Source organism: Lichenostomus cassidix, chromosome 1 (genome assembly GCF_008360975.1).
Source record: "Lichenostomus cassidix isolate B80296 chromosome 1, HeHo_3.0, whole genome shotgun sequence".
In the NCBI taxonomy this organism is placed as follows: Eukaryota; Metazoa; Chordata; class Aves; order Passeriformes; family Meliphagidae; genus Lichenostomus; species Lichenostomus cassidix.
The window spans coordinates 73,532,080-73,544,171 of NC_139479.1; the positions used below are offsets into that span (position 1 = coordinate 73,532,080).

Sequence of the window (12,092 nt, forward strand, 5' to 3'; positions counted from 1 at the left end):
TTTTTCTTCGCATGTCCAAGAGGTCAAAGACAGATCAGAACAGAGGGCACAGTACAGCACATTCAGCAGTGGCTTACCTGTTCTCAGTGGCTTACACCTGCAAACAGCTTTAAGCACAGAATTTTCTTTTTTTTTGAAGTCAATTTATACTACTCCTTGTCTGTGCAACTAAAATCATATTATAGATGGTATTTTACATTTTGTTAGCAAAATAATGTTTTTTTCAGTCCAAAGCTGCATTTAACAGGCAGTGACTGTTTAGATAGACTTTCCCTGCAGAGACCCTGCCCAATGAACAGTGAATGAAATAGGTTTCCATTTCATTTATTTCATGTATCCTCTGTGGTCACAAAAGAGTTTTCAGCATCTTACAATAAAACATAACAAACTATGACCTTCCTCTATCTTTTCTGTTTCAGAGCAATGTAAATCCAAATGAAATACAGAAAGGAACATCCTTCCTGGCCCTTACTAGTAGCCAGCAAAAACCTTAAGCCATGGAATTAATGAAACATACTGAAACTATAAAAAACAGCAGATCAGCTTGATTCCCTGGAGATACCAGCCTACAAAGTTAGTATCTTAAATGGAAATAGATGATTAAACAAAAAGAGAACAATCATATAGAATTCCTTCAAGGTAGAGAGCTTTTTTTGTTAAGATTCCTCTCCAGAAAACATATAACAGACCAAAATTTGGTTTTGCCTGCAGAGAACAGAAGTGTTACTAGAGCACACACAGACTTACAATGATCTCATTTCAAAGACTCGGCAGAATGATGTGTCTGCAACTCAAATCATTACGAATTCACTCAACAACAGACAGCTTATGAGGAAACTGTATGCTCCCAGCCAGCAGAATTGATTGATGAGTGAATACAGTTGGATTAGCTAGTCTTAGAAATAAAAGTTTATATTCTTATTTATTCCTGACAATGCAACAGGATTAACTTCTCCAGTTGAGAGTGAAAGGTGCCAACTACAGCTGCACACTAGCAATTAATAAATGTTTCAAATTGACCCAGGTAACATCTCTTTGAAGTTTATGTTCTGGAAGTGATCTATTTGCATATAAACAAGCCAAGCAGGTATTTGTTGTGAAAGAATTTAAAGAATTACTTGCCCAACAGCTGCTCTGCCAGGTGATTCTTAATCCCAGAGCAAGGTTTAGGAAAAATCATGCGCTTCCCTTATACAATAGCTGTGTCCAAAACAGAGGTAGGTACCAAAACAGAAATGTTTCATGTCTCTGTATTTTTCTTCTTTAATGTTGATTTCAGTAAGTGCTATCCAGTTATTCTTCCTGATCAACTGTACACAACTGGGACCAATAAGAAAAGGGTCACGAATACATTTAACATTTTGCAAATCAGTAACTAAGAATTTTTTTTTTCTCAATCTCACAAAATGGCTTGCATTGGAAGGGACCTCAAAGATCATCTACTTCCAACTCCTCTGCACTGGACAGGGATATCTCCCACAAGACTAGAACCCATCCAGTCTGGCCTTACACACTTCCATGGACGGGACATCCACAAGTCCTCTGGGCAGCCTACTCCTGGTCCCAAGATATGTTCCAGTGCCAATATATTTTTCCACATATAAGATCTGCTAAAAATCTAAACTTTATCTCTTTAAATCACAGAACTTGTCTTAACTGTTTTCAATCAACTTCTTTCATTTTTACTAAAATTAACTAATACTTCATTCTTGTCATAGTTTAACACAGTAGGCAGCTCATACCACACAGCACCCTCACTGGCAGGGCACTATGAGAAACTGGAGTCCTTGACTTTCTTTCAGTCTGTTATCAATGGTAGTCTCATCCTAAATTCAAAACACAGCACTATGCCAGCTACTAAAAAGAAAATTAACTGTACCAGAGATGAAACTAGGACAATTGTCCAAGTTTATTTTCTTCAAAGGAAGTAAATGGAGCATATAGAATTACCCATAATAATCATCATCATCATAATAATTCCATCCTAAATCAACACCCTGACAAAATACTGTTATCACTTTTCACTGGGCTAGCTTTTAGTTATTACTAAACAAAGTCGTCTTTTTAAAATGAGGAAGGTATGCACTGTCTATATGAATAAAGTATATTTAACACAGACAGCAGACATATCTTAAAATTCAATTGACGTTTTTAAATGAAGCTTTTTTCCTCCAACTCCTTCCAAAACAGCTGAAGGGAATCTGCTTAGCAATCTCTAGAGTACTATACGAAAAGAAGACCCTAAAGCTAAATCCTTCCATCAAGATCAAACAAGAAGAGGCTGTTTCTGAACAACTGCCTTCCATTCAAACTAAAAAATATGGGGAGTGAAGAAGGGCAAAGGTACTTCAAGCAAAACTAAACCCTTAGTAAAAGGACCACAAACAGTCAACTACTGAGCAAAGTAGTTAATTTGGTATTTACCATGAAGTAACAGAAACTATTTTGCACTGTCCATAGAAAATTCTGTCTCCAATTTGAATTGGCTTTGCTCTGACTGTGAACAGTTACAGGGTGTCTGAATAGCATCAGCTTTGATTTGTTCCGATTCATTAGTATTCCTCTTGACCTTTTAGCCATGACAAGTATAAGGTGGTGGATCTTTTCCTGGTCTTTATGAATTTAAAGTTGTCTTTTTTGTACTACATGGTACTTTCTGAAGGAGATTTCAGAATATTTTGTGTAATTTAAATGGATAAAATCCCCTTTATTTCTCACTTCCATTTTTAGTAAATTAGGTTCTCTTTACAACTGCAATGAGACAATCAAAAATATGTGATAATTGAATTTTAAAGAGTCTTGCTCTCTCTGATCATTTCCTTTCACTAAGATATAGGCAGTTCTAAAAAGTAAAAGCAAGGTCAGGTCATTGTATCTTTTAATTTGATAGAAAAAGCTCTCTCAAGCAAACTTAGCACAGCAGGGAAGCTAAGGAAAACACTATCAGTAATATGTAGTCTTACAGGTGCCTTAATATCTATTCTCAGGTGACTCAGACGTCTCAGAATAAGTATTTTTAACAAAAAAGTTATTTCAAAAATCTGATGAGACAAAAAAGGACTTTTTTAAAGTAAGAAAATGGAAGCAAAATTAAAAGAAACTTGGGAAGAGACAAAAAAGTAAAGTGATGCTTAATTTTAGGCTCTCCAGAGATCGGTAACTGAAAAACATCTTATTTATTTCATTTTAATGACTTGATATTTAAATGAAATTATATCCCAATTGAGCTTGTATTTAAAGGAAACTTGGCATGAAGTCCTTTCTTTGAAATACTAGAATCTGCCTCATTATAATGCTGCACTCTTGGGAAGCAGGAGGGCAAGCATGGAAGTGAAGACATTCCTCAGAAAAAACCTGCATGAACCTTCTAGCAGTAATTACTAGTGGAAATTCAAACATTTAGAAAGCATTTTAAGTATTATAGGGAGTTATCTACCTCACCATCTTCAGGCTATTTCTGTCAATCAACCACAGGCATGTCAAAGACCAAAATCAGGGAGCTCCAGAATTCAATCAAGAGAGGTAGATGTTCCCTTGGCCATGGTATACTGCAGCAATACAGAAAGCATTCTGAGACAAAATGCATGATAGGCTTTCCCAGTAACTTCTTTTGCCAGTGTAATTCCAACTAGTGAATTTCATGACGTACTGATATTGCCATACCATATAGGAATTGAGTAAGAGGGCTGATTTAGTATGCATAGACTTGTAAAATAACACAAAACCAAAAGTGGATAGGAAAGCTGCAAGGAATGAACTGTGAAGATATAAACTTGTACTCTGAAGTTAAACATGACTGGAACATTCATTCCTTCATACAAGCACAGGGTACATGTATTTCGTATACTAAAGAAAACAGGCATACAATAGAAATTTGTCATTTAGACAGCACTATTGGATCAGCTGTCTCCAACAATACAGGTGTTTTAAAAATGCAAATATCTATTTGAAATGGAATAATCTCACTGAAAAGAGCACTTGACAGTTTGTTCTATTTTTTGCTTTCTTTAAAGTGGTTGAACAAATACGTCTCTGGGGTGTAGAGAAAGGGGATTGTGATTTAATTTGTTTTTAAAGCTTGTTTTTTTAGGTAATAAAATAATTTGAGACCATTGTGAATCAGAATCACTCAGGCTGGAAAACACCTTTAAAACTAGCAAGTCCAACGGTTAACCCAGCACTGCCAGGACCACCAGTAAACCATGTCCCTATCAGTTCTTCCCCTACATATCCTTTAATCTACACAAGATGATACTGATAATTTCTTACCAAATCTGAAAGGATAGGTATTTTATTGATAAAGCCCACTAACTTTGAAGAAGCAAAACAAAAGCTCAAACCCTAAGACTCACACAGACTATTGAGGCCAAACTAATCTTCTGTTAAGCAAAAGCAAATTTTTTCTTCTGTCCATTCCCACATACAGCAGCCCCTTCAAACTCACAAAAACATACATTTCTTGTGTGGACAAGAAGTACCAAAGGAGCTGAAGACACTTCATCCATTTCAAACATCTAACAAACACTAATGGGGTTGGTTAATCACTAGGTCCTGTTCTAGACCAATGGATGAAGAACTTTAAAATCTTACACACTGTTCAAGAAATCAGGTCTGAATATATTTCTGTGAACTTCCTGCACACCTTAGGATGACCTTCACAGACTGCAGCAAATATATACCAAGAACAGGAAAAATAAAAAGACATTATAAAGAATGTGTCTATGGGGTGTTCTTGCAATTATCAAAAATACTTTAAAATGCTGCAGATTTATAACCTAAGTTTTGCTTAATATATGCTCAATGAGGTTATGCAGAATAAAGGTGTGAAGTTGAAATTTAAACCAAGAAATCAAATATGCAATGCAACCATAAGCAGACTGTTTATCACTAGAGAAAACACATTCTTTACCTCAAATGTCCACTCCTCTTCTTTTTCTCCATCCAGAAGCATTTTTGTCTCTTTATACACCTTCCCTATTTCCAGTTGCAACGGAGACACGTTAAATTCAATTCTTTGCAAGTTAAAGCCAATTCCAACTCCAATAGCTTTTAAGAAGCTTTCCTTTAAGGCCTAAAACACACAATAAACGTATTTTATTCATACTGGCCGTTTTCAAACTGTTCTATAAACATTACCTCTGAGTACACACTGTAGACAAAATAAATTTAAGACTTACACTATTGTAAATATGAGGGTAGACTGATGCAATTATCATGAGAATAAAGTATCAGCATTGTTTATATACAGCCTATCTTGCTGCACTAAAATAAACATGGAATTGAAATTACTCAGTGGCACACAGAGATATGAACCATTTACCTTGTTCTGGCTATATTTTTAAAACTACTAATAAATCTGGAAACGTCAGCTGTACCGTGGTTTTCAAAGTTACTCAAATAAAAAATAATCACTGAAATAAAAAGTCCAAGAATTTCTTCATGTGAAATAGTATCAGGTAGCACCAGGGGAGTTTAGACTGGATAATGGGAAAAACTGTGTCATCAAATGGCTTTTCAAGCACTGGAACAAGCTGCCCAGGGAAGTGGTTGAGCCACCAATCCTGAAATTCTTTAAAATATGGGCAAAGGTAGTGCTTAGGGACATAGTTTAGAGGTAGGTTTGATGATCTCAGATGTCTTTTCCAACCTAAACCATTCTATGATTCCATGCAACTATAAAAGATTACATTTTTACTACACTGAAAACAATAAATCCTATAAAAAAAAGTTCACATTTTCAGACTTTAAATAGAAAAAGAAGTATTACCCAGTGCCGATAAAACATATCCAGCTGCATCCATTCATTACTCACAGACTTGATTACATCCCACTCCGTTTCAGTAAACTGTCGCTTCATTATGTGAAAGAAACTTGGAATTGAGCTACTACCTATAAATCAGACAGAGATATTTATAGAAATTTTAACAAGAGTAGTGATAATAAGCAAATGAATTACCTCACGTTATTGTTCTAGAAAAAACTCATAGAAAAAAAAAAATTATGAACTAACTCTGCTCCACAATTTGAATTTATACAGCCACAAAGCAGTGAGCTGATGATTGTCCAGGATGCAGTATTTCCAGCATTCTCCAAAATGCAAAGTATTTAACCAATGCTGATTTTATATATATACATAAAAAATTATATTCAACTACAAAAGTAGCAAATACAGTCTCTAGCATCTGACAGCTTGATCTAGTAACATCAAGTAAAAAGCATGCTGTCTGTCAAAATTTATCAAGCTATTCTGCCTCCTTGGATGCTGGGATACAAAAGAAACACTTTTTTAAGCACTTGTAGTAGTAGCACAGTCTTCCAAATTTATCACACACGTATTAAGCTGTTTGGATTCGATTTTCTCTGGAAGAAAAATGGGGGTAGAGAGGTAGCCATAATAACAGTAAGAAATATACCAAGGGGAAAAAAAAAAAAAAAACAAAACCAAAAACACAGCCTCAAACTACCAAACTTTCAAATCCCTAAATTAAATTTAAGCTTCCTCTAAAAATAAGCCCAGCTGTGTGGCTGTGCAGCAGCTCTTCAGGGGCTACACCACTTTTCCCCAATAGTCTAAATTTACCATGTATAAGACAATACAGAGTGTGTGGTTATATTGATCAATAGCATTTCTATTATACACTGAAAGCTATGGACCTCATTATATTCTTGGCTACTCATAGCCTATATTAATCAGCATCCCATGCAAGCATCCAGTTGTGCACAAGTCCAATTGTGCCTACAGGTGGCTAATGAGACAATGGCAGAAAACAACCCATTTTCTTTAGCAATAAAAATCTGCACAGAGACAACTCCACATATTGTGACAATTTCTTTGATAGGTTACTCAATGTTCCTGTTAAAAATAAAGTATTTGTCATATTTATTCCAAAACATTCTCCCCCTCCCAATACCACATTACTCTGAAGAACCCATCACTAAGTAATTGCTTAACAAAACATGCAGATTCTAACTGTAGCTGTGCCAGTAATTCTTTGAGTTGACTGTGGGCAAAGAAATTTCCTTCTCTACACTAATGTTCTCCATCTTAAACCAGGGTGAAAGGCATTAAACCTACTCATAAAGGGGTTGTCTTCTACAGATATCTAAGCACTAAATAAAAACCGGTATTGGCAGCAGTAGTAATAATCGATCTGAACAAACTAACGTTACACAAATGGACACATTCAGGTTTTCTCACTATTTCCAAAGCATACTGTAAAGTGTTATCTGACATACACATCCCACAAGAAATGGCCATGACATTTCAGAGATGCCCTCAACTGTATTTTTGAAGCGAACACCTTAAGACACAAATTTTGTTGACAGTTGCAGTAGTAAGCTAATGGGATAATCCAGAACAAAGGAAAGGACTAACTTACCTCTAGAGAAAAAAACAGTAATAGAAAAAAGCAACCACAATGTTAAGTATGTTTTGATGAATTTTCAAGGCAAATGCCATATCCATCTACTTACACAATCCAACTTGCCTGAAACAGTGAAAAAAAACCAAAACAATTGCTGAACTTGGAGAAAGGTATTTTCTTTCACCTCTTTGTTTATATAGCCCATTTTACAATTAAATAACTATATTAATACCTGCTCCAAACAATCCACTTCCCCCTCCCACTTTCTCTTCTTTTCTTGAATATTTAAGACAACAGCAGTGAGGCTCCAGCATGTTCTTGTGACTCAAACTACAAAACATTCCAGAATCTCCTGGTGTAGAGAGTTTTCCTCCTTTCAATAACCCAGGACTATTCACATTACCAGAGAAAACACCCCAAAACTACTCACACTACACTACCTTCACCACGTGGAAGCATATAAAGGCTCCTGCACTGCCAGTCCTGCCATCCAAACTATATCACATGTGGTGAATACACTCAAACTATTTAGTACACCAAGTGCATATCAAACCCATATGCTACTGCTTCTTCCCCCACTGTTCGCCCCATTTTTTGTCCTACATTTCTTTAACTGATCAGCTATGCTTCTCAACATTTATGTTCAAATTCACACTAAACTTTCCCGTCCACGCCAGCTGTCTGTCACATTCCTCCTCTGAAAAGCTCAGGCACCACTTTGTCCTTAAGTGCACTCATTCCCTGCTTCCTCAATGCAGTGAGTTGCTTCACTTTGAGGAATGGATCAGAGGACTTAGGATGACTATTCTGCACACATTACTTGCTGTACCACAGCCTGCCTAGTCCATTTCCCTATATTTGCTTCAGTTATGAGAGAAAGATTCACAGAACGAACCATGGGGAAAATGTAGGTTGAAAAGCAGCTTTGGAGACCACCTGGTCCAACCTTCTGTTGAAAAACAGAGCCTTATGCTGGGTTACCCAGGGCCCTGTCAAGCAGAGTGTTTCCCCTTTTCTCAGGGGAACCTAGTCCAGTGTTCTACTGTTCTCATGGTGAAGACTGGTTCTACAGAGACAGAACTCCCCCTGACGCAACCTGAGCCTGCTGCCTTTTGCCCTGTTCCTGGGCATGCTCATGGAGACAACTATGTACATCCTCTCTGCAGCTACATTTCAGCTTGTCTGGGATTACATTTCCCTCCTCAGGTTCAACAAACCCACCACCATCAGCATTTCTACAGGTCAGCTCCCCAACCCTCTAATCACCTTGGTGGCCCTTCACTAAACCCCCTTCAATTTTCCCATGTCTCTCATGACATAGGAGATAGGAAGGGGCCACACCTAGAAGCAGCAGAAAGTTTCTGTTTAAATGCTACACTTTCTGCTTTTAGTGTGATTAGGGAAAAAAAAAAGCCTCAAATGTACTTGCCACAATTTATGCAAAACCTTCTTTGAAAGAACAGGAACATGCACCATGTAGCAATTAATTATTTGGTTTTAAATTTGCATTCTAAAGTAGGTCCCACTTGTCAACTTGTTTCAGAATTGAACTTACTTCTTAAGTAAGTACTTCTCACTTGCCTCTGCCAAGAAATAGAACTCTTCAAAATAACAAACCAACTCTTTTAATGCTGAGCACTAATTATATCACCCTCTCTGTTTTTAAAATACATTCCCCATTAATAAACTTCTAAGCACATTTGATTCTTAATAATATAAACAGAGTAATGTTTCAAAAATTCCCTTCTATTAATTTAAAATACAATCTAAACCCAAAGTTAAGTTTCTTCATTAAATTAAAAGCACACGGTACCCTGGAAATTTCAGGAAGAGTGAGGAGAGGAAATAGTAAGTGATACTGGAAACAAGAGCCCAATATTAAGCCTGGAAAGTAAACACGCTATATAGAGGCAAGCGTGCGTGCTCATATTTGTGCATATGTGTGTGCATTTTGGATTTTTTGCATGAGCTATTTACATTAATACATAGTGTCATTTTTCCACTGCAACGACAACTGGGTTTTTTATTAAATCTTTCCAAAGACTAGGCAAAAAATCTGCTTTGTATCTTCCCCATAAAACAGAAACCCCTCAGAACAGATATAAAAGACTGATTTTAAAAAGAGGCAGGAGTGAAGAATAAGAAAACAGACTACATCTCTAGCCCTGTTTGCAAATGCACTTTAGAAATAGTACATAAATACAGGATAATTTTCCCCCATTTTTCTACCTGCTAAAGAATCCAAACAAGATGCATTTGTAGGAAGACAAAAGGCAATCAGAATTAAGATGCATGTAAATTATTATACTATTAATAGAGAAGAATACTATCCATAGCAGTACAGAAATCTTCATACAATTTGTTTACATGTTGACAAACATCAGGTTAATTATAAGTCAGCTTTTTTAATAATGTACACTTAACACAGCCAGGGTATAAACTTGTACCCAAAATTATTAAAACCATCACATACCTCCTCAAAAATAAGTGAGAAGAGTAGATGACTGACCATCTTCAGGTTTTACTAGTTTACAGTCTTCAAATTGTTTTGGTCAGATACAAACTAACTAGCTTATAAAGCTGCTACTGCCAGCTCATTGATCAACTAATCTCCTGAAAAAACACAACAGACAAAACCAAACCCAAACAAACAGTTAAAACAAAAATACAAAACAAACCCCAGAATGTGAACAGCCTCCTTGCATCTCGAACTGCATAAAAGAACCAGGTCACTGATCAAGAACTAATACCTAATCAATACCATCAGTTTATTTTCAGATGGAAGACAGGTAAAGTGGCAGTGTGACACTTTGTACACAGCAAAATTAACAACTGAAGCATAAACAGATCAATCTGCCTAATAATGTGAAACACCAGATAGCTATAAAGCTTATAAACTAACCAACTGTATTGGATGAATGTTTCAAGTCCTGGACTCTTGGGCTGACAATCCTTTTGGTGTAGGGCACAAGCCAGATTTGATCACATTTTACTGTCTCTAAAGGAAACCAAAGTAAATTGACACAGAGAAAACATTTCTTCTGCAACAGTTGCCCGAGCCCTAATTGTTTATTAATACCAGCTAACCCTTGTACTGATGTTTAAAACAACACAAGGCAAATAATTAGTGAGATAAATGACTAACTTACAAGAGCCAGATAGAACATTAACAATGCATGGTTTTTCAATCTACTAGCTCACACAGCTTTAGTGTGAATTGGAAATTGGATTTACATTCTCTGACCTCTATGCTTCCTGTCAGTATCCAGCAATTCTCAATTATTTGTATGTTAAACATCCATTCTCATCACGTTACTACTGATGTGTTTTATCTTAGCACACATCAGAGACGCAGCACTAACTTTAAAATGCCTTAAAATTTGACATTGCCTCCTATGAATTACTCAACATTTTCCAGATTGTAAAAATGGAAAAGTCATAACGAGACTGAAATAATTTGATCATGTTTGATATTTTCCCTGCAGTTAGCATCATTATGTCTTTACAATATTAGAGAAACTGCTAAGGTTTCAATTGCATTAGTGTGGTTGGGTCTAACAGCAGCGACGAACATTTAAACAAGTTGCTCTGACAGTAAATGTAAAACAAAAGAAAGTAAAGAATCAAAATGGCTTATATAGCTCTACCTCTAAAACTTGACTGGAAAAACAGCAGTTTTGACACAGCTATGGCTTGGTTCAAAAAAACTTGAAGGAAAGTCACAAGCTGTCAACTGGATACCTCATATCTGATCAATTTAAGTCATTTGTTCTGAAAATTTTAAAAAATGCCTCTCAAATTTTGTTCAGACTCCAGGATATTTTTACATGTACTTTCTATGCCAAATATTCAGCTGGAATATATACTTGCTATTGAAGAATTTGGAGTCAAACACACCCAGGTGCTAGCTCATGGTTTTCGCTTGCTTCTGAGTGGAGAAAATAAAAGCATTGAAAAAACACAGCATCTTAATCACAAAGATGACTCAGGAACCTTTAATTCTTTGAACAAAATGTACTTATAACTAAACACTGACAGCAAAAAAGAAAGTGAGCAGTAATAAATTAAGAAACCTTTCTTAACTTGTGCTTGTCAACTATTACATCTTTTACTTGCTTAAGCTCTTTCCAAGAGGTTGTATGGCCACAGCTAGAAGAGCTCTAGGTAGCCATAACAGTTCAGCAAAAACATAAATTACCCCACCAAAAAAGGAATTTTAATCAGTTTTTCATTACAGAACATATATCAAACAGTTAAAGCAATCATTCCATTGCCAGAACAGCAGGAACTCTCTTTCAACACTTATGAGTTTATGCTGCATCCCACTAAAAATAAACACAAACCCCAAAATCTAACTGAACATAAAAATATATTCTTTTATAAAGCAAATCGTGAGGACACAACTATAGATGTAAAAGGAAGTAAAAAAAAGTCCAAATGCTGAGAGATCTTTAATAGCCATAGACATTTAGGTACATGATGTGTTTCAACGGAGCTAGATCTGCTTCTCTTTGAAAGACAACAAAAACCTTAAGAGGTTACCAGTGCAATACCTCCCACATATAAGATATGTGCCTGACTATCAGCGCCCTTACCCTACACAGGGTACCAAGCCACCAGATCTCTAAAATGTTTTACTGCATTTTATGATGTAATATACAAGAAGGTCTTTCTACACATTCAGAGAGATTATGTTGACTGAAATATTTGGTAATTAATCCTTTGCTC

At 36.1% G+C, this 12,092-nt stretch overlaps 1 protein-coding gene across 2 annotated transcripts in view; it reads right to left on the bottom strand.

Annotated features, from left to right (window-relative positions):
- AASDHPPT (aminoadipate-semialdehyde dehydrogenase-phosphopantetheinyl transferase) overlaps positions 1-12,092 on the bottom strand; it is a 30,103-nt gene that overhangs the window by 10,764 nt on the left and 7,247 nt on the right. For both annotated transcript variants that reach the window (XM_085064079.1, XM_085064070.1), the window contains exons 3-4: positions 5,768-5,889; positions 4,910-5,071 (exon numbers count right to left, since the gene is read on the bottom strand). In XM_085064079.1, the coding sequence (XP_084920205.1) occupies positions 4,910-5,071; positions 5,768-5,889 (284 nt within the window). The remainder of the gene's footprint in view (positions 1-4,909; positions 5,072-5,767; positions 5,890-12,092) is intronic.